Below are 27,455 nucleotides of genomic sequence, written 5' to 3'. Positions count from 1 at the left end.
TCAAATCTTTGATCTTAAAAATCCACATTTTGTGTTAGGAAAGCGTGAAACTGCTATCTAAACATGGAATTGTAGCTCCTCTCCTCTAAAGGAATACAAATTCTGTATTTCTTCAAAATAGAAAATCCGTCAAAACAGTAATGCACTGCAGGTATTTTTTTGTATTGTCTTTAAAAACATGTTAAAACTTTTTCATGTTGAGCTGTTTCAAAAAACAATGTTTTAAAGCGAATTAATTGTCCAGACATGGTATTATACACTATAACAATGATCTGTCTTGGCGTACACTTATTAATGACAAAAAATTATATCTTTCTTCGATCAATCACAATTAATTTTGAGTTAACTATAAACAAAATATGATTAATTGCGATTAAATATTTACATCGTTTGACAGCCATCCTTGTTTCCTCCAACAACATTTTATACATGTACAGTACATAAGTCTTTCAAATTGGAAATGCTGCTTCAAACACTAAATTTATCCAAACAATTAATAACGTCAAGTACAAATAAAACAACAAGAGAAGTATCCAAAACTTATATTTTGTAAAGTAAGTATGTACAGCAGATTTGAGCACCTACTGTACATCAACAATATGATTTGCTTGAGTGGCTGGACAGGACAGACTTTAAAATATCAAATTTGGAAAAGTATGATAGTGCCCCCCTTACTTAGTATATTGAAACCCATCCATCCATTGCACCAACTTAGAATGAGTTCAATTAGAAATAATCAATTAGTTGTTGTATTTTTTGCGATTGTCACTTTGAGAACATTTTTTGTCTCATCGCCATGTTCTATTGTCCAGCCCTGCATCTGTCTTTTTTCATTTCCTCCAACAGTATGGTATCTTCTTTTCTCCAGGATGTTCCTGTCTCTTGACATGTAATGTCATCATGGGTGATGTTCTCCCTCATGTTTCATCATGTCATCTCAACAAGTCAGTTTATGCAGCCTTATTGGCCTAATCTCTTAGCTCGATCCATTCATTCTTCCAAACATTGTATTCGCTATTGTACACATTCCACTATGATGGACACAATGTTTAACACTCATGTAAATTGTCATTTTGTTGCCCATTCGTGAAGCTTGTGCTGCGTTACAAACACATTCTTGGGACTCACGTCTTGTAATTGTCTTGTTCTGCGAAAGCGGAAAGGAATAAAAAACAGACGTGCAGAAAACAGGCATTCGCTATCTTTGTGCAGCAGCAAATGAGACAGCAAAGGTTAAGAGCTGGCTGAATTATTAAAAAAAAAAAAGAAAGTGTTGAAGTCGTTTGTTAACTCGCTTTGTTCTTTATGTTGAGAGGCAGCCTTGATGACTGTGCAACTCTTAACTGAATTTTAATGCAAAATGTATGTATACACTAATGTTTAATTCAGGGGAAGCAAGTGAGCATTTTTGGGTATGTTTTTTTTATTTTTTTTAACTCATCTGACATCGCATTAGCATCATCCTCCAATGTCAGGGTCTTGTGGGATTTACAGGCCAGGCAACACTCCACAAACAAAAATCACAACCCCGTAAAAGTTTTGAAAGAATGGCAATGACAACTATGGCCTCTTCAACATCTCCTTAAGGCTCTGACATGGTTCCATTGGTACTTTTATAGATGCACTGTGCATGCTTTCAATCTTTATTGGCTCCATTTATATCCGTGACACAGAGTCTCAGCGGAGTCCATGCTGAAACATGATGCAACCAAGTGTTGGCAGACCGTGACAAATCCAGTATATTGTTGTGTCCGTCCATCTTCAGCTGAGATAGGCTCCAGCACCCCCGCGACCCCGAAAGGGACAAGCGGTAGAAATGGATAGACGGGCTGTCTTATAGTATGAAGTCTGAATATTGTGCATGATCAAAAATGAAACATGCAGCGGATACAGTCAGGTGTTCACTTAGCTTGTTTTCCCACAATTAAATGTAGCTCTCCACCATTTTCTCTGCCTGGAGGGGAAAGCATTAGCTCCGCTGTGCGAGAATATCATCATCTATCAAGCATGAATATAATGGAAGCGGCGCCTCATACGAGCGCACCTATAAAACTTGCCATCTGAATTACGACTCACTTTGCTTTTACAATCCAAATGTTGATTTTGCTCCAAAAGAGCCAGAACCAGAGAACACGGTGACGAAAAGGTGAGAGGAAAATAATCAGACACGAATAACAAATGATCCGAGAACATATTGAACCTGAAATTCCACTCGGGGACAAAACTGCACTGTGAAGAGGAGATAGCAAACAATTACGTTTTTTAATGAATGCATACACTATTAATTATTACTGCACCGTTTTAGAGACGGCCATGTAAACTAATATCATGTTGTTTCTGTTGGTGAATGTACTAAATAGGCCGAGTCAGCTATACAAATGTACTTCTTTTATGAGGGGATTGTTGTTGGTTGGGCTTTTGCTATTGGCTGCCTTCCATTATTGTAGCTATAGCGCCCTCTGTTGCTCTGGCATGCAAATGGCAGCCTGCCTCTCATGTTTTTTGTGCACTCAAATTGGGTGGGAAATTCAAAAGGCTACACGTGTGTTATAGCGAGGGATCCAGGCTCACCGTAGCAACGACGGGGACGCTCTTCTCCATATTGGGATGGAGGGGTGGCAGAGATGGAAAGGAGGGGAAGAGGAGTGGGAGAGACGGAGGCTGTTGAATTGGAGAGAGAGAAGGGGGGAGCTTGTGAAGCATGCTGCTTACTATGAAGACCAAGACGCGCACACACACACACATTTACATTAAAGCTAAAAGGTGGTGCCTTTTGGTTTCAGGCTCTTCCAGCAGCAGACCGGACTTTTGCCAGCGCATACCTGCCAGATGCCCCTCCCCTTCTCCCCCCCGCCCCCCCTCCCTCGCACTCCCCTGTCTCTCTCCCCTTGTCTCGCTCCACTCATTCATCCCTCGTTCTGCCAGTTACAAGGCAGAGAGTGTGGCTGAAGGACACGGCACTACGCTCAGATTCGGTGGATGGACTTGGAGAGCCTGATCCGACATCGGGTAGATACCATCACACCATCATCCCTTTCCTTCTTCCACTCTTTGAATGTCACCTCCATGTCTGGAATGATGGATCGCTTCATATCTTTTCTCTCACTTCTCCCAGGATGAAGTCCACACTGTGATGCCAGAGGGGCATGAATGACTCTAAACGGGGGGTGTGGGGGGAAAAAGGGGCTACTGCCTTATTTCGCCGAGCTTATACCTCAGGTCTGCACTTCTTGAACTTGCGCTGTCATTCTGTGGAGCCGTGACAGGAGGAAATGCTCACTGGACTGTTGACGTTTGGGACAATGTGGGCTTCTCATCCACAGTACTGGTCTGAACCGACTCCATTTTTGTCTGGATTCCACAATTTGGCAAATGGTAGAACCAAACTTCCCTGTAGCTGAAGGGAAAAGGGGGTAGTGCCACGTTGGACTGGAACTAATTTATTTGGGTGATAAAAATATGACCTATCCAAATAGAAGAAGACAAACAAATCAAGGCTTTTTCCTGATTTGAATCTTCAAATTCAGTATTTGGGAGTTCACCCAATCTTTTCTTTCCTCCATCTTCATCTTTTCCTGGTGTTCCAGCTCATCATCAGAAGACGTCCCCTAGCCCTGCTCCGTCGCCCTGGGTGAGCGGGCAGGGGGGTGGCCCACAGTACCCCCCGACATCTGGGCGTCAGCAGGCCGGTGGCGGCTGGTGAGGAAGCGGCAGGGCCTGTGGTGGGAAGATGGCCGCCCTTGCCAGCTCCCTCATACGGCAGCGTCGGGAGGTCAAGGACCCCCAGACCAACCGGCAGATTGCCAGCAAGAGGAAGCCGTGTCCGAAAAGCAACAAGTCACTCTGCCAGAAACAAATCCTTATTTTAATATCGAAGGTTCGATTATGCGGCAGTCGAGGGAGAAAAATGGAAAAAAGACCGGGTAAGTTCCATTTTTTTTAAATCATCCGTTTTTCTGTCTGCCATCATGTTGATGGCCGGAAAAGAAATTAATCCTCACTGTAGGACATCCACGCTGCAATTCCCAGTCCAAAGTTTACTTCTAATCTGGGAAGCATCCCATCCTATCTTTCGGTTGGCAACACTGGGGGAGCTGGAGTGGGATCATTTCCAGTTTAATCAATCGTCTGCAGATCTTCATCCCCTGTCCAGATTTTTCTGGTTCAGCTAAATAATAGACTTTAAAAATGTGAAGAGCTGAATTATTTGTAATGCCCTGTGGCCAACCCGTTTTGAGGGTCTCTAGGGGTTATATTAAATTAACCTAGTGAGAGGGAAGTTGCACACCGTTTGTACTTGGGGATTAACACGCTAATTACACCATTTGCCTTTGGAAATAAACAAGGCAAATGAGAATATAAATGTTTTACTGCTCATCATCTATCTCCTAAAAGGATCTTGGATTCATGTTTATTGACTTAAATATACATAGAAAAGGTCTGTCCATGGTTTTGTTGTTAATTTTTATTACGGTTCCAAGTGATCAGATGTTGTTAAATGTGCCAATCATATCATATCACTGTAGTTCAATAAATGGTATACTATTCATCATTATTTCTTGTTAAGTTTGATTGTGCTGATTAAATATTGTATGAGACTGTATTAGTCTTCATCGTCTTATTGAGAGTGACTTCCACGTCAAATCCATCAAGAAGTAAGGATCACAAGCAGGATTAGGCAAAAACTTCTTGACCGTTTTATACCGAACTATAAATGTAATATTTCCATTAACCCAGGGGTGTCCCAACGTGTTCCTGCTGAGAGCCGAAGAAAAGTTGAAGGATGTGCGGTGCCCCATTGATACACCTTGTACATTAAAGATGCTAACGCAATTACATGTACGTTAAAGCATGCTAAGCTATTTGGAGGAAATGTCTACAGCTTAGATTTTCTGTTATAGATAACCTGTAATACCTGTATTGTCAAATAATACATCTTAATTTCCGAACTATAAGCTGCTACTTTTTCCCATCTTTTGAACCCTGCCTTTTATACAATTCTGCTGCTAACTTATAGATTTTTCCGAGTTTTCAAGTTTCACATGTAAATTTAGACTTGTACAATCAGACCAATGAACCTGCTGATTGGGTCACAGTGGACCAATGAAACTGTTCACATAGAATCAAACGCATTCACAAACTCATTTAGTCATGCACTCAACTTCATCAAGGCACGACGAAATGCACACTACGAAGCTCCAAAACCGAAGATAATTGGCCTCGTCATCAAAATAGAAAATGTCTGCCCCACGGAACTGAAATCCACTACCCGTAACGGGCCCTAAAGACTAGGCAACCTTGCTCAAGCCCAGAGGCGACTTACCTCGAGATGAAAATGGAAGCAAAAACAACGCAGAGAATAGATGATGCATATCCGAGTCCACTCAACTCCAACACCAAAGAAGACGACCAAAGCACACAGGAAGAGAAGAAGGAGAAGGACGATGACAGGGCTCTCTGATGGGCTGTTTTTTGTTAAACTTATGAATGAATGAGCACAAACGCCTGTGTAAATATTTAAGGGGGCTAATAGACGTGTGCAACTAATATATGTACATTATATCATTTGTCCAAAAATGAAATGGACGCGGTTTATCAATACGTGCATTCTATAGTCCAGAAATTATGGTAATTGCATTTACAAAATATGCAGCAAGCCAATCAAAAATGAGCTATGAGGCAAAAATAGCCCCCAAATCGCACTTTGTAGAACCCTATAAACTTTAGAGCAGGGGTTCTTAACTTTTTTGAACTTGAGGCCCAACTTTTCCACAATACAGGCCTGGGGCCCACTCAAATATTAACACTAAGTTATCTCATCTTACTCTTGAGTTTAATCATAATCAATATTTATATCTAACCTACTTATAGTTTATAACCATGAATTGATTAACGTGGACCCCGACTTAAACAAGTTGAAAAACTTATTCAGGTGTTACTATTTAGTGGTCAATTGTACGGAATATGTACTGAACTGTGCAATCTACTAATAAAAGTATCAATCAATCAATCAATCAATCAATCAATCAATCAATCAATCAATCAATCAATCAATCAATCAATCATTCAATCAATCAAAACCATGTCAAATTATAGGAAAACCTGTGTTAATCACAAATATTTAACACATAAACCCTCGGCTTAGGTCAGGCTGATTAGAAAAATGAATACGAACCAAATGCACTACATACGAAGGGACTCTTAAATAACTGTTGAAAAAATACATTTAGATACAATTATCCCTCTATCCATCTATTTTGTACTGCTTGTCACATGTAGGGCAATGGATGTTTCTTAACTAGACTGTCAAAAAAATTAAGTCTAAATCAGGGGTGTCAAACTCAAATACAGAGTGGGCCAAATATTAAAAATGAACAAAGCCGCGGGCCAAGGTTGAACAAAGTAACCTTTTAAAAGGGACCCAAACAAGTTTTGCATTGAACATTGAACAAGCAAGGCTTATATACAGTAACTTTATAGTCACATGCAAAATTGAGTTTCAAATAATAATAATAATAATTAAAGAATGTCAATGGCATATCAAATAAAATTTAAATACAAATTTAATGCCTCTTTTCTATTTGCAGCCTTCTGAGGTAAATATAAAAATATATTGGAGGGTCCCGAAAGAGTGCTGCAGGGGTTCTGGGTATTTTTTTTCTGTTGTGTTTATGTTATGTTACAGTGCAGATGTTCTCCCGAAATGTGTTTGTCATTCTTGTTTGGTGTGAGTTCACGGTGTGGCTCATATTTGTAACAGTGTTAAAGTTGTTTATACGGCCACCCTCAGTGTGACCTGTATGGCTGTTGACCAAGTATGCATTGCATTCACTTATGTGTGTGTACTAGCCGCAAAAATTATGTGAGTGGGCCTGCACGCTGTTTGTATGGAGAAAATGCAGACGTGACGACAGGTTGTATAGAATGCTAAAGGCAGTGCCTTTAAGGCACGCCCTCAATATTGTTGTCCGGGTGGAAATCGGGAGAATGATTGCCCCGGGAGATTTTCAGGAGGGGCACTGAACTTCGGGAGGATTGGCAAGTGTGAGAAATTGCGGTGTTACAGTAATAACGGCGGGCCAGCTGTAATGTTAATTTGATATTGCCTCAAGGGCCAAATTAAATTACACGGCGGGCCAAATGTGGCCCGCGGGCCAGAGTTTGACACCCATGGTCTAAATGTAAATACAGCTTCACCACTTTAGTTATAATTTTTGCACTAAAGAAACTTCTCCATGACTTTAGCGCCAGATTTCTTCAGTTTGTTTGAGATTGTCGTTGTGGAAGAGTGTACTGCGACAGGATTGAGAAACAAACATTTTTTGGGGGCTCTCTTGGGCAATGGTCCCCAACCACCGGGCTGCAGCCCGGTACCTGGCCGCGGCTCGATTGGTACCGGGCTGCAGAATAATTTTTTATTAATTTTTAATTTTTTTGTCATTTTTAATTTTTTTTAATTTTTATTAAATCAACATAAAAAACACAAGAGACACTTACAATTAGTGCACCGACCCAAAAAAACTCCCTTTTTCATGACAATTTTTTTTTTTTTTTTTAAATATATTCCACCACCACCCCTCACCCCCCCATAGCCGGGCCGCGGGCCAAATTATCAAGCGTTGACCGGTACGCAGCTACAAAAATGTTGGGGACAATTGCTCTAGGGGACGCTGGAAACCCATCAATGTTAAGAAACACTGCTTTAGAGAGCTGCAGCAGTGTGCATGCCCTGGCAGGTGTGCAATTACTGTGTTGTGCATCTGCTGCACTTGAAAGTGCGATATTCGTCACGTCGGCAAGCAAAGTTCATACAGATAATGACATGGGCAATATCCAACGTGGGACTCAGCATCTGCCATGCAGCAGAGCAGGCGGTTGCGCTCTTCCGTAATTACAGCTGTAAAATATGTTTTAGGCAACGCTGGCAAAGCAGTGACGCCGGGCCATTGTCGGGGGGAACATTTCCGTCGGGATGGCCTCCGTGCTTTTCACACGTTTATGGATTCATTATGGTAATGGCGGGCCGAAAGTATGAAGGCTGGGGTTAGAGAGCCATTATTAGCTTCACCATTTCACTGATGGGGTCTGTGTTAAGTACTGTCTATGGCAATGTGCATCTTCATCTTTCTCTCAAGGAGCATGCATGTGGACGACACTGTGACCTCTGGATGTGTGTGCGTGTAAGTGTGTGTGTGTGTGTGTGTGTGTGTGTGTGTGTGTCTGAGTCCACACTTGATCTCTTTTCAAGACCTTAGAAAGACTGGCTGACATTTCTAATAATATTTTTATTATTGGGGTGTTTAAACTGCACGGCATCATGTTGGAACTGTTTGTATGCCTCATTTAACTCTGAAGTGTGTGCGTGTGTGTCGGAGTGCGGCGATAACACAACCAAAACTGTCTGCTTGTGCGTCACTATCTTGTGCAGAGAAAGTTTGGGCTGCCTTTGCAGTGCCCGAAGGCCATTTCACACTGTAGTGTATAGTGTGTGTCCTTAAACATTCACTGCCTACCTGATGGATGTGGGTCGTACAGGTGTTCATGTGTCTCGGCCTGACCTACATACCTTCTCACCAAGTAACCGCATCGTACCATACTAAGGATGCCCCTGCACCGCGGTCCACTCAGTTTATACCAAGGTCAATTTGCCCTGCATAAACTCACGTACACACAACCAAACGATCTTATGAGCGCACACGTCCACACAACGCAAACTAATAAATCACCAGACTGATGTGCTCACACAAACAAATGATGAGATGCCATGATAACTGAGGTAACGGGTGCAAGGGGGAGATAATTTCACCCTTCCAATATGTGTGTGTGTGTCAGTCTGATATGATCTAATGAGGATGTTAAGCCGTCGAATGGATATCAAAGCAAAACTGAAATAGCTCGTGTTGTCCTCTGGTGTTGTGGCAACCCCGGCCCCAGCACCAGTTCATACCCGAGCAGCACCAGGCAAGTCAAGCTGAGCTGGGCCGGGCATTGCACCCGACAGTGTGCCAAGGCCGTGATTCATCATGTCCTGTCACTAACACACACTGACTGATCAATAATGTGTGGCCGCGTTTGGAGAGCACACATTGAACTGGGCCCATTTACTGCCTCATAGACCGGCCCTCTGGACAGGACCACACCAGGGAGCGACTTGCTCTCTCTATTAGCTTATCTTCTCAAGGACATCTGGCCTCCACCCTCCCCTGGCTTCCCCTCCCGACATATCCCTCTTCAGTCGCTCTATTTCTCCCGCTAAATCATCTTGTTTTGGGGCCAATGTTACAGATCCTGCAGCTATTGTGCTGCCTTGTTACATAATGGTGGCTGTATTGTTAATGGATCAGGACAATGAGCGAGTAGCTGAATTCCTCTCAAAAAGCAGTGCGGCTGCTCTGTGGAGGCATACAGAAGGGATGCTTCAGTGCACAATATTTGGTCATATGCACAGACTAATGGACTGTTTCATTATAAGTGTGTGATATCATTTAACTATATGACAATAACAATTTGATTAAATATATCCAAGTATAAGGACCTTACCGCTATTGCCACCTTGCTGTTGTGCAACAAGCTCCACCCCCTTGTGTTCACCATAGCATAGGGTGCCCTCATTGAAAACCATTTGGAGATGCTCATGTTTTGTGTGTGCGATGATCAATGTGTGGCTTTCGGATCCGCCTCTTCACAGCCTATTGATTGATGGCATGGAGCAGTGTTTGTTTTGCAGCAGAGCTCTTCTTTTGTTTTTTTGTTTTCGTTGGGGCGGAATGCATCAATCATCGTTATTTGAGTATTTCTGCTACTTTCCCTAAAAACTGCATTAAGGAGAAAATATTTAACTGCTGGTGTCCTCGATGTGACTTTGTTCCTAATTACTGAAGCATTCGCACACTTATCCGAGCTATCTATACATGTTTCATCTTTAGATGAGTTTAGCCCCTACCCACTCAGCATGTTGAGCCCCCACAGACCCCCGTCTATGTCTCTGAACCCACATTGAACAGGTGCACCGTCCCTTTAAATGACACTGACGGTCCAAGATCAGGACAGTAAAGCTTGCATTAGCATTTTATATGCGATCAATTTGCCGCATGGTTTGCGTGCAGAACTAAGCAAGACGTGTGTCACATAGTGATGCCACTTTAGTGACACATGACGCACATGCACACTGAAAGACACGCGACAAAACTGAACTACAGCACACGCACATATGTCAACACACACCTCGTGGTCATGAGCGTGACGTTGTCCCTGACCAGGCTGACACTGTCACACTCGTTAACTCATCATTTTTGACCACTTGTGTGTGTGTTTACTTATCGCTTGCTTTCTCTCTCTCACACACACACACACACACCAACTCACACACAGTCTTGTCACTCATCATCTTGCCAGAATAAATTGTCCCAGCCGGGAATGGATGTGTGTGCGTGCTTTCCCGCTTGCATACGTGATAATTTGCTTTGATCGCACAAGACTGGAGCACCCAAGGGTGGTGTAGGATTCACTGACAGCAGGTGCTCGGGTACATCAGATCAGAACACATTTGAGACTGATTAAAAATATCAGTATTGACACACAAAACATCACTTATTCTTTCCAATACGTCATATACTTTTCATTTGCCTAAGCCTGTTATGTATACATTAGAATTAGGGCTATCTAACAATTATTTTAAGTAGATCAACCACATTTGAATTTTCATGATTAATCACAGTTAATTACATGCTTGCATGATTCAAATCTAAATTTATAAACACCCCAATATTTTGACAAAAAAAAAAAAAAAAAAAAAAAAAAAAAAAAAATATATATATATATATATATATATATATATATATAAAACGCCAAATTAATTAGGGGGGCTTAAGAATATTTTAGGGGGGCTTGATCCCCCCTAAAATAGGCCTAGTGACGAATATTGGTTGAAAAGGATTTGCAAATCATTGTATTCCGTTTATATTTACATCTAACACAATTTCCCAACTCATATGGAAATGGGGTTTGTACATTTTCTGTACTTATTGGAGAACATTTAGACTTTAACTGGCTGTAAATCGCAAATAATTATATTTTGAGTAATTTTGAAAATGCTAATTAAATTGGTTGTTTGCCATAATGCAACAGGCATTATTAAGGCCAGTTTTGGGTGGCTGAAGCCCTCATAAAATATTCCTTAGCCCCCGTAAATAATTTATTGCCATTTTTTTTTTTTTTTTTTAAATAGTGCAGACAAATTCAATATAAATATGCAAGAATAAATAATGATACAACCACTCATCATTCACTATGATCATAAATCATTTGGTTTCCCTTCAATTCACAGTGTAAGGTGGAGACCTTTTGTCAGTACATATTATCCAAGCCAATCTGTTCCACCAGTAACACCCACATTACTGAAAATCCAGTCCACATTTTTACTATTACCTTACACTCCTGCTGCAGGTCTTGTTGTCAGTATTTTTTTTAAGTGATATTAAGACAATTATATAACTGACTGCAAATGTATTTTGTGTGCATCACCATACCGTAGGTAGCTCATATATGATCTTTGGTCAAGCACAGCTGGCTACAATTCCAGACAACAACTTCATGCAATGGAGTCCACTTTTCCTTTAAATATCATCCCATGCGAAACGTGCTGTCAACAAAACCTTAACATAAAATTATACAGACTTAACTAATGTTGGTTTCACCTGACTGAAATTGATGTGAAAAGCTGTCAGTCAGCCAGATTCTCCTCACAGATATTAGGCCCGCTCTGCCCTGAACGCAGAATACATGCTGTGCGTAGGGTTTTGCAATTTGTGAGGATGGAGGGGGGGTGTTGTGTGAAGAAGTACATGGCAAATGTAAATTATTGAATGACAAGGCACTTCATATAAACTTTTACCCTAACGGTATTACTGGCCACATCATGCTCTGTCATTGATAAGAACATGGGACTAGATTTCCACCCTGGACTTCTGGTGGTTCTCGGGGCGTGCGTCATTAGTACTTGAGTTGCAAAGCAGAAGGTCCATCCATCCATTTTCTACCGCTTATTCCCTTTTGGGGTCGCGGGGGGCGCTGGCACCTATCTCAGCTACAATCGGGCGGAAGGCGGGGTACACCCTGGACAAGTCGCCACCTCATCGCAGGGCCAACACAGATAGACAGACAACATTCACACTCACATTCACACACTAGGGCCAATTTAGTGTTGCCAATCAAACTATCCCCAGGTGCATGTCTTTGGAAGTGGGAGGAAGCCGGAGTACCCGTTGGGTTCAAATCCTTGTCATAGCTGAAATTGTCGTAAGGTTTTTAATGAAGTTTAAAAATGTTAACACGCTAACCTTCAACATATCAATAAAAACAAGTGGACTTTTACAATTGTGCTGATTCAAATACAACACATGATAGTTCTACCTCAGGGAAAGCTTTTGTCATACGTAGATGAGCGGTGAGTCATGAGAGACGCCGGAAGTTGTCGTAACTTTAGGGATGCAGATTAACGAGGCTGGAGCTTTTGGTAACGAAGGGAAATGTATTAATAAAACTAACAAAAAGCGAGAGCAACGGGGAAGTGCTCTGACTAAACAGTCTATGACGAAACAAAACAAAATGCAAAACGCTTACAGGGAATGTGGAGCTGACGGCGTCCACACTGTTCGAGTTATTTGCATTAAGAGTCCAAAAGGTTTGTCTATGGTCATCAGAGGATCGAGGATAGTGGCACCAACAAACAATGTCCCAACAATGAATGGTGGCTCACACTCAACTTAAATAGAACTGATTGCAAAAAGAAAAGGGGAAATGCTCTGTGACAAATATGTGTGAAGCGGTCACAAAATTACACCAACACAGAAGGAAAAGTCACCAAAATAAAAGAGCAGGAAAGGAACAAACTCAAAAACACTGCAAAACACCAACAAAAGGGCACGGCCTTTTGTAAACAGCAGTGACAGCCTTTGTTATTCTGGACATTCATTGTGTTTCTCATATTAATATTTATATGGAGCTGTAATACACATGATTTCAGCCTTTCAAAGTCAATTTTTGACCTCGGTATTTGTCAAATCTTCCTTACGGCCCAATAACAGTGTGCATGCTGCACACAGCCAGAACCAGACAGAGAACAGCAGCATTAGTAGAACCCGTCTACAAGATGGACTTACAGAAGTCTTTCAAGAAAGTAAGTTTTTGCAACACCTGGAAGTACCAATTAGCTCCAGTTAAGAGCTAATAGCTAACAGGTAACATCCATCCATCTTCTTCCCCTTATCAGAGGTCGGGTCGCGGGGGCAGCAGCCTAAGTAGGGAAGCCAAGACTTCCCTCTCACCAGCCATTTCGTCTAGCTCCTCCCGGGGGATCCTGAGGCGTTCCCAGGTCGGCTGGGAGACATAGTCTTCCCGACGTGTCCTGGGTCTTCTCCGTGGCCTCCTACCAGTTGGACGTGCCCGAAACACCTCCCCTAGTTCAGGTGGTATCCTGATCAGATGCCCGAACAACCTCATGTGGCTCCTCTCGATGTGGAGGAGCAGCGGCTTTAGTTTGAGCTCCTCCCGGATGACAGAGCTTCTCACCCTATCTCTAAGGGAAAGACCCGTCACCCGGCGGACAACACTCATTTCGGTCGCTTGTACCCGCGATGTTGTCCTTTCGGTCATAAACCAAAGCTAATGACTATAGGTAAGAATGGGAACGTAGATTGACCGGTAAATTGAGAGCTTTGCCTTCCGGCTCAGCTCTTTCTTCATCACAACGAATCGATACAGTGTCTGCATTACTGAACACGCCGCACCGATCCGCCTGTCGACCTCACAATCCATTCTTCCCTCAGTCGTGAACAAGACTCCCAGGTACTTGAACTCTTCCACTTGGGGCAAGATTTCCTCCCCAACCCGGAGATGGCACTCCACCTTTTTCCAGGTCCGGTCTCCATGGATGAAGTACTGGCGGTCCGGAGTCGGGACTCAGGATGGACCACTTGTCCAGAGTCGGGACCCAGGATGGACCGCTCGCCTGTGTATCGGCTGGGGACATCTCTGCGCTGCTGATCCGCCTCCGCTTTGGACGGGACTCTCGCTACTATATTGGATCGACTTCGGACTGGACTCTCACGGTTATGTTAGATCCACTATGGATTGGACTTTCACAATATCATGTTAGACCTGCTCGACATTGTTAGAATAATTATGTATATATTATCACACTAACTTTAGAATGCTTAAAGTCTGTTGCTTTAGTTATTAGCTATTCTGCTCAAGTTAGACTTTTTTCTAATCTATGCAAGGACAAAACTTATTGTCAAAGGGGTGGCCTCAGCCACAGATGTTATCATTGTTTTGGCCCGCTGGAAGCCAAGGACTTCAGGGACCTCGGCAGGGATGGGATGACAGCACGCAGACAAGACAGAGACTTCAAGGACCTCAACGAAGATAAGATGACAACACGCAGACGAAGCGGGGACAAGGCAAAATCACATTCCGTCACGTACTATGCGTCTTGGACTTGCTTTGAATAATATATGTGACCACTGCTTTTAGAGGCAGCCTCAGTGATGTTGACTATGGAACTCTGAATAAATAGAGGGACGCGGGAGCTGGACCTTAGAGATTAGGGCAAAACTGTGACTAAGTGTGCAGTGCCCGCATTCTCCTCATGAGCCCTATTGAACTCTGTTTCTGCTTGGTTCCTTGCTACTTGTCTAATTAATAGATGTCATCAGTGTTTGAATCTGACAGACATCCATTGCTTTCGGTCCCCTGGGGGGGGGTTTGCCCACATATGCGGTCCTCTCCAAGGTTTCTCATAGCCATTATTGTTACTGTCACCGACGTCCTACTGGGTTGAGTTTTTCCTTGCCCTTATGTGGGCTCTACCAAGGATGTAGTTGTGGTTTGTGCAGCTCTTTGAGACACTTGTGAGTTAGGGCTATATAAATAAACATTGATTGATTGATTGATTGACTCAGACTTGGAGGTGCTGATTCACATCCCAGTCGCTTCACACTCGGCTACGAACCGACCCAGTGAAAGCTGAACACGTAACAGTCTCATGTAATTATTGGACCAGATGGTCCCATTTTGATAAATAAAAAACAAGCTAGCAAACTAAGTCAAATGTATAATTATCATCATAAATATATGATACACTAATAACAATCAATCCACCACCTTTTGGGAGGGAAAAGATCTTGCAAGTGCAAAATGTGTCGCTTGCGTGCTTTCTACACTCACATCAAGTGAAACTCCTGAGGGCTAAGCTCCTCCCGCCCCCTTCTTGAAACTTAGTGACGTCCTTGGGCGCAGACGTTCTCTCCAAGTTACGACAATGTGTGGTTTCATCCTTTTTTTTTTTACTTTTTCTAATGACTGTCCTGTCTTGTTTTCCCCTGCCTGTGGAACATGTGCAACACTTTAATATGTACGCTTACATCTTTGCACTTAAAGCGTGCCTGCCAAGTGAATACATTCATCGCGCTAAATAATGTAGTGGGCGCGGGCCCATGCAGAGATGCTGCGTGGTGTCACACTATAGAGACACGGTCTCACTTTGTCCCTGAACTTCCTGTTCAGATGCAAAATAGTGCTGCATTGTTTTCAGCTGGAAATGTGGCGAAGCACTGTGAGGGAGACAGCAAGATAATGAAAGTGGGCGGGGCAAATGCAGAGCTAAGATCTATACTGTGCCGACGCCTGCAGGCATGTTTAAGCTGCAAAAGTGTGTCAGTGTTGATTTTAGACCAATATTTATTCTTTTGGTTGGGATTAGGAATGTAAAGTATGCAAAAGTGAAAAGTCCTGGAGCTACAAACTCAAACAAGGCAAAACTTACTTATATGTACTGAACATGTAGCAGAACTGCCTCACAATGTTAGATTTAGCCATTAAACAGTATATTTGTACTCGTGGCCGACAGGGGAAAACACACATTATTTAGACTTCTGTATTAATACTATTATTTATTACTTTTATATTATTATCATTACTACTTTTTTCTGTTTGGCATTTCGTGACTTATTTGTCTATCATTCACATTTAAATGTTATGTTCAGTATACAAACTATTTTATTTATGTACAGTACACACTGTATGTTACACTACCATTACAAAATATCTAAATAAAACATACTTTTATCAAGGCTTGCAGAGGAAAAATAACTCATTGAGTTGAAATCATTTGGTGACAGTTTGGTCCGCCGGTTGAAAGATACTATCCGTGTCCCTGATTCTTTGGCCCTGCGATGAGGTGGTGTACCCCGCCTTCCGCCCGATTGTAGCTGAGATAGGCACCAGCACCCCCCGCGACACCAAAGGGAATAAGCGGTAGAAAATGGATGCATGGATGTCCCTGATCCTAAGCAACTGCACTGCTTAAAAAAAAAAAAAAAACTACCCCAAAGCTAATCACAAAGGAAGGCGTGAATGAACTTCAATTAAATATAAATTTAAAAAATATTTTTTGGATACAAACAAGTCTTGAGAAGCAGGAAGTTATCTATGAATGTTTTATTGTGTATCCCTGCAAACTTGTTTGGTCTGTCTGTGTTTTTGGCATTTGCAGCATTTTTAATCTCCATTGAATTTGATTCTGCAGTATTTATTTGACCGGATTATTTTTATTTGAAACATATTTACAACATTTTTTTGTGTGTTTCTAAATTTGAATAATTTCTGTTTGAAGCATTTTCACATTGCTTCTTCATTGCTTCGTAAAATTTTACTGCAAAAATAAAACATTTTGCCAATGAACTATTGTTTTTGTAAAAGTCAGATTTAATTTTGTTTTGTATAAAAGTCTAGTTTGAAAACCTTTTTGAGCTTGTACATATAATTCTCCATCTCGGTGGTAACATTCATTCATTCATTCATTCGTTTAACATCACATTAAAATCTCTTACTTGCATTTTGTCAGTTTTAAAGAAGTGTCTTCTTCTATGTAAAGCTAACTTAAGAATGCTTCCAATTCATATTGACTCAGGGCCATACTTGCCAACCCTCCCGGATTTTCCAGGAGACTCCCGAAATTCAGGGCCTCTCCCGAAAACCTACCGGGACAAATTTTCTCCTGAAAATCTCCCGAAATTCAGGCGGAGCTGGAAGGGCCGTGTCCTCCAGCTCCATGCAGACCTGAGTGAGGACAGCCTGTTTTCACGTCCGCTTTCCCACAATATGAACAGGGTCCGTGCCCAATGACGTTATAACTGTCGAATGATTGCGGGCGAGTTCTTGGTATCTTATGTGAGTTTATTGTTTGGCAGTTTCATTAACGTTCTCCCAGCGCGGTAACAACACACAACGGCAGTCACGTTTTCGTCTACCGTAAAGCAGTTTGTCTGCCGTAAACAACAATGTTGTGACACTCTTAAACAGGACAATACTGCCATCTACTGTACATGCACCACAACACCTCCAGGCAACACCTCCAGGCAACTTCAACCCTTTACTAATACCCTCCTTCATTCACATCCCATCTCCCTGGATTGTAAATAACCTAATGTAAATAATCGGGAATGTATTTCTAATGTATATACTTGTTCTTATGCTATCTGAACTCACTATGTTCTCTGCTTGCTGTACATGTCCTACTAAGTAAGACCTACACTGTTTCAATGTCCATTTCTCTGTTGATGCAATTGATGATGACTGAAGTACTGATATCAACCAAAGCTCCTCATCCCACACCCTGGATTGTAAATAATGTAAATAATTCAATGTATATACTATGATGATTAACTTGTGTGATGACTGTATTATGCTGATAGTTTATATTTGTACCATGAATTGATCAACGTGGACCCCGACTTAAACAAGTTGAAAAACTTATTCGGGTGTTACCATTTAGTGGTCAATTGTACGGAATAAGTACTGAACTGTGCAATCTACTAATAAAAGTTTAAATCAATCAATCATGCATATGTGACAATAACATTTACGGCTTTTAGAGAGTGCAGTGCACAACTGCGCACACAACAGCTTTAAATATACTCCTCCCCTCTTAACCACGCCCCCGCCCCACCCCCGAACACGCACCCCACCCCCTGAAATCGGAGGTCTCAAGGTTGGCAAGTATGCTCATTGCACTACAAGTACTCAGTATGATTTTTCTCTAACAGCAGTGAGCATATACTGTATTAACTTGATGAAACAAGGAGAACATGTCCACGTCAACAGTCAGTCAGAATCAACCTTTTCTCACTCCACTTGTGGTTATATGGTACAACAAAATCATATATATGAACAGGATGAACAAACTTTGTGCTAAATGCGCAGCTGAGGGCAGCAAAATAAATGTTGCCATTTCCTAGGGCAGTGGTTCTCAAATGGGGGTACGCGTACCCCTGTGGGTACTTGAAGGTATGCTAAGGGGTACGTGAGATTTTTTGAAAATATTCTAAAAATAGCAACAATTCAAAAACCCTTTATAAATATATTTATTGAATAATACTTAAACAAAATATGAATGTAAGTTCATTACCAGTGATAAAAATACAACAATGCAATATTCAGTGTTGACAGCTAGATTTTTTGTGGACATGTTCCATAAATAATGATGTTAAATATTTCTTTTTTTTGTGAAGAAATATTTAGAAGTAAGTTCATGAATCCAGAAGGATCTCTATTAGAATCCCCAAAGAGGCCACTTTAAGTTAATGATGTAGAAATCTTTATGTATAGTTGAATCACTTGTTTACTTTTCAACAAGTTTTTTGTTATTTTTATATATATTTTTTGTAAATAGTTCAAGAAAGACGACTACAAATGAGCAATATTTTGCACTTTTATATAATTTCAAAAATCAGAAACTGATGACATAGTGTATTTTACTTCTTTATCTCTTTTTTTCCAACCAAAAATGCTTTGCTCTGATTAGGGGGTACTTGAATTAAAAAAATAATCACAGGGGTTACATCACTGAAAAAAGGTTGAGAACCACTGATCTATGGCTCTATGATTCCCGTGTTAACAGAATCGCATGAAATCATGGAATTGGCCAAATAATGCAATCTACTATTAAATCCAGAAAATCACAGAAATTGACATAACGTGACTGAAATGCTGTCATTATGAGTCGAAGGACAGTTTGTCTGGAGAAATCATGATTATGGGGACCATGCGCTTCACAAATACTCATCTCCATGTAGTCGGGCTATCTGCCAGGCCAGGGGCCTCATGTATGAAGAGTTGCATGGATTTCCTACTAAAAAGTGGTGTATGTTGAAATCCAGAGAACAGCGTACGCAAGAAAATATTTACATGTTTTAAAGTGCGCGCATGCACTAATCCAAACACATTTCTTTGTTATATCGGATCCATTATGGATTGAACTTTCACAGTATCATGTTAGACCCGCTCGACATCCATTGCTTTCCTCCTCTCCAAGGTTCTCATAGTCATCATTGTCACCCACTAGGTGTGAGTTTTCCTTGCCCTTATGTGGGCCTACCGAGGATGTCGTAGTGGTTTGTGTTGTGGTTTGTGCAGCCCTTTGAGACACTAGTGATTTAGGGCTATATAAGTAAACATTGATTGATTGATTGATATCACAACCAAAGTGGAATTTATTGCAGATGTCTGTGTGATTGGTTTAACCGGACCACACACAAGCTACACCCCCTTATAAATATGCAAATCATATTGAAATTAGCCATGTCCCCGAGATCTGGACACTATGGCCAATCAGAAACAAGTCGGTAGGACGTGCTTCTTTCTCGTGTTTCGAGCGAACGAAAAAGGGTTGAGATTGAGAGCCTGTCAAATGCTATGTGCTCCGATAACCACACGCAAGCTGAAATAAAAAAAAACATTTTGGACATCGGGAAAAAGGTGAAGAAGAAATTCATGTATGTGCACTGCCAAAACAGACGAGAGGACTGGGGATAAAGTAGTGCTGTACCCCTTTTAAAAATATAGTCGCTGCAATGATACGTAAAATCGCTAATCGATTCTAATTCAAATCGTTACCCCAGGATTCGAATCAAATTGTGTGGTACTCAAAGATTAAATCAATCAATCAATCAATGTTTATTTATATAGCCCTAAATCACAAATGTCTCAAAGGACTGTACAAACCACTACGACTATGACATCCTCGGAAAAATCTACATAAGGGCAAGGAAAACTCACAGCCAGTGGGACGCCAGTGTAATGATGACTATGAGAACCTTGGAGAGGACCTCAAACGTGGGCAACCCCCCCCCCCCTCTAGGAGACCGAAAGCAATGGATGTCGAGCGGGTCTATGGCCCAACACAGCCGCGAGAGTTCAGTTCAAAGCGGATCCAAGACCGCAGCGAGAGTCCCGTCCACAGGAAACCATCCCAAGCAGAGTCGGATCAGCATCGTAGAGATGTCCCCAACCGATACACAGGCGAGCGGTCCATCCTGGGTCCCGACGAGCGGTCCATCCTGGGTCCCGACTGTGGACAGCCAGTACCTCATCCATGGTCATCTGACCGGACCCCCTCCACAAGGGAGGGGGGGGAACAGAGGAGAAAAAGAAAAGAAGCGGCAGATCAACTGGTCTAAAAAGGGAGTCTATTTAAAGGCTAGAGTATACAAATGAGTTTTAAGGTGAGACTTAAATGCTTCCACTGCATTTCTACAGCCCTAAAACGTATACCTAGTTTATTTTTACTAGTATATATGCTTTAAAACTGGAAAGTTAAAAACAATGTAAAACAATTGTGATATTAATCAAGATGTGACCATTTTTCTTATTTTTTGCAATATCAGCCATCCATCAGATCTGATAATCAGCTTGGAATAATCACAAATAAAGAAGCAATAATAATACAAATAATACATCAAGTAAAAATGGTAATTACTTTTTTGTTTCACATCTTTATTTACACCAATTAAATATAGTACTGATAAGAGTACTGATGATTACCGGTATCAAATCGATAACATCCTAATTGTATACATCCCTAATTACAACCCCAGGGAGGACTTGCTGTCGCAGCTTTATGTGACACAGTCTCAGGTGCCAATGCGCCGCAACAACCGGCGGCTGCTGTCCGCTTGACGTGGCTAAGAAGTCACAGGAACACATTGTTATAGCAACAGCTGGCAAAATGATCACCTACATAAAGTATGCCATACATTAACATCCTCCCAAAAATTAATATGAAGCAATAAGTGCATTGGCAAAAATGTGAAATTTGTGTCCTTGCCTTTATCTTTTTTACATTGTTGAAATCCAATGTTGGCAAAGCTCGAACGACCACCTCTGTGTCGCCAAAGTATCCACGGCCTATAGAAATGTGTGTGCGTGAAGCATCACGGTGCCGTGAGGGAACCGAAGTTTCCACCTCAAGTTTACTCTTGATACATCTCAACTTTGCCATGGAAAAAGGGCGTACCGCAGGTTTTTGTGGACTCTACGCAAGCTTAATACATGAGGACCCTGTTCTTTGCCTTCCTACAGGACACACACTCAGGCCTCGAAGTGGCCACCTCAAACACACATTTACCAAAAAGGTATGACAGTAATTCCAAAAGGCCGGGCCAAACAGCTCCCATTTAAGGATGATTTTTTTTTTTTTTTTTTTTTGCAAATTTGATGATCATTTGTTGTCCACAAGCCATTTGAAAAACACCCTGCTGCTATTGCTTATGCTGGCCAGTTGGCTTTCGTGGACGTGCCCATCGATGCCAAGTCTTAAACATCTTCATTGGTATGTTAACAATTAACTTAAAAACTTCTAATATAGTTTGGCCGCCAGTGTTGGAATTATAACTGATGCATTCTTTTGTGTGCTTTCTTTTATTTGAAAGCATGTGAACATAAAATTCAGATCATAATTTTTTTCTACATTTAAAACACTTTTTTGTGATCTACATAACATGTAATGGTGGTACTTTGGTAAATGTTTGCATTGATTTAGTTTTACAGACCATCTTCAGGCCTTGTTCTGACTCTGTCTTCAGAATGTGCCGTTTTGTGGGCGGTCTTAATTATGTGCCAAAGTCCTCCTCCAGGCTAAGCTCACTTCGACTGCATCTTCTCCCCGTCAGTCACGTGGTAGTTGTTAGTGCTTCATATGGAGTCTACTGACAGATATAATCCTATGATCCAAGGAGCTATGTTGTCCGGGGGATTTAAGCCCCCTGGTAGGGTCTTCCAAGGCAAACAGGTCCTAGGTGAGGGATCAGACAAAGAGCAGCTCGAAGACCTTTTATGAAGAAGAAATATCGAGGACCCAGATTTCCCTCGCCCCGACGCGGGTCACCGGGGCACCCCTCTGGAGCCAGGCCCGGAGGTGGGGCACGATGGCAAGCGCCTGGTGGCCGGGCCTGTTCCCATGGGGCCCGGCCGGGCACAGCCCAAAGAGGCTCACCACCCATAGCAGGGGCCATTGAGGTCAGGTGCGATGTGAGCTGGGCAGCCGCCAAAGGCAGGGCACTTGGCGGTCTGATCCTCGGCTACATAAGCTAGCTCTTGGGACATGGAACGTCACCTCACTGGGAGGGAAGGAGCCTGAGCTAGTGCGCGAAGTAAAGAAATTCCGGCTGGATGTAGTCGGACTCACTTCGATGCACAGCAAGGGCTCTGGAACCACTTCTCTCGAGAGGGGCTGGACCCTCCTCCACTCTGGTGTTGCCAGGAATGAGAGGCGACAGGCTGGGGTGGAAATTCGGGTTTCCCCCCGGCTCAAAGCCTGCACGTTGGAGTTCAACCCAGTGGACGAAAGGGTAGCTTCCCTCCGCCTTCGGGTAGGGGGACGTGTCCTGACTGTTGTTTGGCCGCCCGGATCTGAACCCAAGTGGTGTTTTGTTATTGGACTTTTTTGCCCGTCACAGTTTGTCCATAACAAACACCAGGTTCAAACATAAGGGTGTCCATATGTGCACTTGGCACCAGGACACCCTAGGCCGCAGTTCCATGATCGACTTTGGAGTTGTGTCATCGGATTCGCGGCCTCATGTTTTGGACACTCGGGTGAAGAGAGGGGAGGAGATTTCTACCGATCACCACTTGGTGGTGAGTTGGCTGCGATGGTGGGGTAAGATGTCGGACAGACCTGGCAGGCCCAAACGCATTGTGAGGGTTTGTTGGGAACGTCTGACAGAGTCTCCTGTCAGAGAAAGTTTCAATTTCCACCTCCGGTAGATCTTTAAACATGTCATGAGGGAGTTGCTGGACATTGAGTCCAAGTGGACCATGTTCCGCACCTCTATTGTCGAGGCGGCTGATTGTAGCTGTGGCCGAAAAGTAGTTGGTGCCTATCGGGGCGGTAATCCAAGAACCCGTTGGTGGACACCAGGGGTGAGGGATGCCGTCAAGCTGAAGAAGGAGTCCTATTGGGTTCTTTTGGCTCATAGGACTCCGGAGGCTGTGGACAGGTACCGACAGGCCAAGCTGTGTGTAGCTTCAGCGGTCGCGGAGGCAAAAACTCGGACATGGGAGGAGTTCGGGGAAACCATGGAAAACAACTTCCGGACGGCTTTGAAGCGATTCTGGACCACCATCCGCCGCCTCAGGAAGGGGAAGCAGTACACTGTCAACACCATGAATGGTGCGGATGGTGTTCTGCTGACCTCAACTGCGGATGTTGTGGATAGGTGGAAGGAATACTTCGGAGACTTCCTCAACACGCATTCCTATGAGGAAGCAGTGCCTGGGGAATCTGTGGTAGGCTCTCCTATTTCTGGGGCTGAGGTTGCCAAGGTAGTTAAAAACCTCCTCAATGGCAAGGCCCCGGGGGTGGTTGAGATCCACCCAGAGTTCCTTAAGGCTCCGGATGCTGTGGGGCTGTCTTGGATAGTCGAACCTCGGATTCAGGAGGTACAGTGTGGTTGTCGTCCTGGTCGTGGAACTGTGGACCAGCTCTATACTCTCGGCAGGGTTCTTGAGGGTGCATGGGAGTTTGCCCATCCAATCTACATGTGCTTTGTGGACATGGAGAAGGCATTCGACCGTGTCCCTCGGGAAATCCTGTGGGGAGTGCTCAGAGAGTATGGGGTATCGGACTGTCCACTCCCAGATCAGTGTCAGAGCTTGGCCCGCATTGCAGTGAGTCGGACACATTTCCAGTGAGGGTTGGACTCCACCAAGGCTGTCCTTTCTCACCGATTCTGTTCATTTCTAGGCCAGTAAAGGCGTTGAAGGGTTCAGGTTTGGTGGCCGCGGGATTAGGTCTCTGTTTTTTGCAGATGATGTGGTCCTGATGGTTTCATCTGCCCAGGATCTTGGGTGTTGGGAATCCTTTATTTATTTATTTTTTTTTTTTATTCGTCATGAAAAATGGATGTTTTTAAATAAAAATGAATAAAAAATTATCCTGCGGCCCGGTACCAATCGGGCCACGGCTGGTTGGGGACCACTGGTCAAGACCACTTTACAATTGCACGCGCAGAGTTAATAAATTGCACGCAACACAGGGGATGGCGTGGCGCAGTGCAAGAGTGGCCTTGGGCAACCCGAGGGTCCCTGGTTCAATCCCCACCTAGTACCAACCTCGTCACGTCCGTTGTGTCCTTGAGCAAGACACTTCACCCTTGCTCCTGATGGGTGCTGGTTAGCGCCCTGCATGGCAGCTCCATCCATCAGTGTGTGAATGTGTGTGTGAATGGGTAAATGTGGAAGTAGTGTCAAAACGTTTTGAGTACCTTGAAGGTAGAAAAGCGCTATACAAGTACAACCCATTTATCATTTATTTATTTAACACGCCCACTAAGAGAGCACGCTATTTTAATAGCTTGCACACACTGTTTACTGTGTGGTAATTGGATCTTAGTAAATGCGGACCTAAGTAGACTGGGACATCAATAGTAGCAGTCTAAAATCAGGTTTCTTCCCAGTATATGATTCGAAAATGTGCAAAGAAAGCGATTTTTCTCAGGAATTTTTTTTTCAAAAAACCAATCCTATCCATCCATCCATTTTCTACCGCTTATTCCCTTTCGGGGTCGCGGGGGGCGCTGGCGCCTATCTCAGCTACAATCGGGCGGAAGGCAGAGTACACCCTGGACAAGTCGCCACCTCATCGCAGGGCCAACACAGATAGACAGACAACATTCACACTCACATTCACACACTAGGGCCAATTTAGTGTTGCCAATCAACCTATCCCCAGGTGAAAACCAATCCTACATAAAATACAATTTTAACCGAACAAAATGTATGTTATGATTGGGGTTGGGGGGTTTTCCAACATAAAAAGTAAGGCTCTTCCTCATTTGCCCACCCTGACTGCACATCACTGCATTGAACAATGTATTTTGCAGCAAAAACTGAGTACTGCTTCGTGATCAGCCAGCAGACACGTCCTTCACTTCACAGACTCTGCCATCTAAATTACAACAGACACACACACACACACACACACACACACACACACACACACACACACACACACACACACACACACACACACACAAATATGTGTACTCGTGCTCTGAAAATATCCAACATAATGTCACGAAGAAGATATTTTGCGTGCAGATGAGAGTAAAGGCTCCAGAACTTCTTACAAAACTGGGGCTTCAGCCATTAAATTATCCATCACGCAATAGACTGTGAGGAGTGGGGAACTTATTCATTAAGCTCTACATTAGTGAAGGTTCTAAAGTCAAAGCACTCTCGACATATTTTAAAAATGTGATAATATCAACAATTAATAATTAATTAATATCTGGATTTAAAGAAGCATATTGATTTTTGATTAATTTGCAAATGTATTATTGTCAGAGAAAGAACAGCATAGTACCCAGACTCGCCAGCTGAGGTTGTTAGATTTACTTCCCTTATTAATTGCCGTACGATTTTAGCTGAGGTCATGTTTTCATGTGTTTTCATTTCAAGTTGCTCTTTCAACCTGATAACTTTTGTGTCAAATGTGAGATAAGTTGCTGCATGGTACTGGAAACCAGTTGCTAGGACCTTCCAAAAGACACAGTGGGCAGGTAATTTTTCTAAAATCCCACTCATCTTTAAGATTTATGTCCCCCGAGGTTGGCTGTGAGTCGGTTAAAAACACTGTTTTTTTAAATTATTTTTCTTTCATCGAACTATAAGGCGCAGATTTTCACGGAGGACGGCAGAACGGAGACGGCTTTCAAAAGGGCAAAAGAGAGAGGGAGATGCTACAAAGCCCGCCGGGAACATTGGGCCATGAAGGACAGCCGTTCCCAGATATTTATCACCATTATTTTTTGAACCATTTCAGCTTTATTGGGCATTTTGAAGCGGGACGTGACAGGCCGGCCGGCCCCCAGCGCTCGTGTGCTGACATTCAGCAAAGGTCAAGGGGGGGCTGACAGAAGCTGGGGAAAAAACCCTCACATTGAATCCACTATCCTTTGATTCACGTCCCATGAATAAATGGAAATATTAACATATATATTCAAGTTTACTGAGTTTCTTATGATCTGCTTAAGGACATGTCAAAGGGGAGGTGGCGGGAGGAGTGGGGCGGGGCAATAAATCTTTACAATGAAAAACAGCAATGTAATGTAATATTGCTCAGCTCATTTTTCATCGCAAATTCACATCATACTCTACCACGCCCTGTCCTACAGACCAGGAGCAGCATGTGAGGGAAAAAAATGAAGAAAGAACACATGAATATATATTTTTTTTACTTGTATTCATTCATTTACTTTAGCTTTTTGTATTTGGCTTTTCCCAGTCAAGGGGTTACCAAAGCAAGTCATGCATGATTTGATTTGGATTAATTTTTTTACACCATATGCCCTTCTTGAGGCATTAAACTTGGACCTGGCACTGGATATCTCCAATGCAATGTCTTGGTGAATAGGTCCTGGCCAGAAATCGAACTCACACCATCTGCACTACCCCCGTCCAAAGGCAAAACCTAGTAACTCACTTTTAGCTGATTTTGAGAAAAGAAAGGAAAACCAATCTATCTTGATGCTGTCTTACAAAGATTTACAAAGTCATCAAACGTATAGATGTTTTCTTGAGCTTTCATTTTCTTGCCGATTGAGCCATGAATTGAATCTGCTCTCATGAACGTGTGCCCTTTCTCCAGATATTTTATCACAATCTCGGGTGGGCCCCATTCTGCGTTTGCACATTGGGCAAGAGCCGTGTACAGCGTCCAGTTTTTATTTTGACTTCCACAGTTATCTGCCCAAAAGAGTATGCAAGGGGAAGAATCAAGAACAATACATTTAATGAAGGTGCTTGCAAAGTCCTGGGCCAATCTTCTTAATATTCCCTCGTGCCATAATGTCACATAATCAGGTTGACCGTCGGCCCCCCATTCGTGCAAATGTCTCATTAAAGACAATAAGGCGACTGACAAAGAAGCTCTGATTGGTCCCTTGAGATAATAGGTTTTTCTGTTGTATCTACACGGTCATGTGGTAGTTGCTAGGTCCTGGCATGCGCGTAACAGCTTACTTACGGAACAAATTACAATATTGCATACACTAATGTAAAGCATATCACCTAGGAACTCCAAAATTATTATCAGCTCAGTTTTGACCAACATTGAG

General features: G+C 42.7%; 1 protein-coding gene across 3 annotated transcripts in view; it reads left to right on the top strand.

Annotated features, from left to right (window-relative positions):
- Nucleotides 1-2,788: 2,788 nt before the first annotated feature.
- Nucleotides 2,789-27,455, top strand: part of LOC133560346 (fibroblast growth factor 11-like) — a 120,059-nt gene continuing 95,392 nt past the window's right edge. Inside the window, exons 1-2 of one of the 3 annotated variants that reach the window (XM_061912792.1) lie at nt 2,790-3,009; nt 3,116-3,923. In XM_061912792.1, the coding sequence (XP_061768776.1) occupies nt 3,731-3,923 (193 nt within the window). In that variant the 5' untranslated portion in view covers nt 2,790-3,009; nt 3,116-3,730. Of the gene's footprint in view, nt 3,924-27,455 lie in introns of all 3 variants that reach the window. The other 2 variants (XR_009808425.1, XM_061912791.1) reach the window with 2 other exon arrangements.

The sequence above is a fragment of the Nerophis ophidion genome, linkage group LG10 (genome assembly GCF_033978795.1).
Source record: "Nerophis ophidion isolate RoL-2023_Sa linkage group LG10, RoL_Noph_v1.0, whole genome shotgun sequence".
NCBI lineage: Eukaryota > Metazoa > Chordata > Actinopteri > Syngnathiformes > Syngnathidae > Nerophis > Nerophis ophidion.
This window is presented reverse-complemented; position numbering and strand designations above follow the sequence as displayed.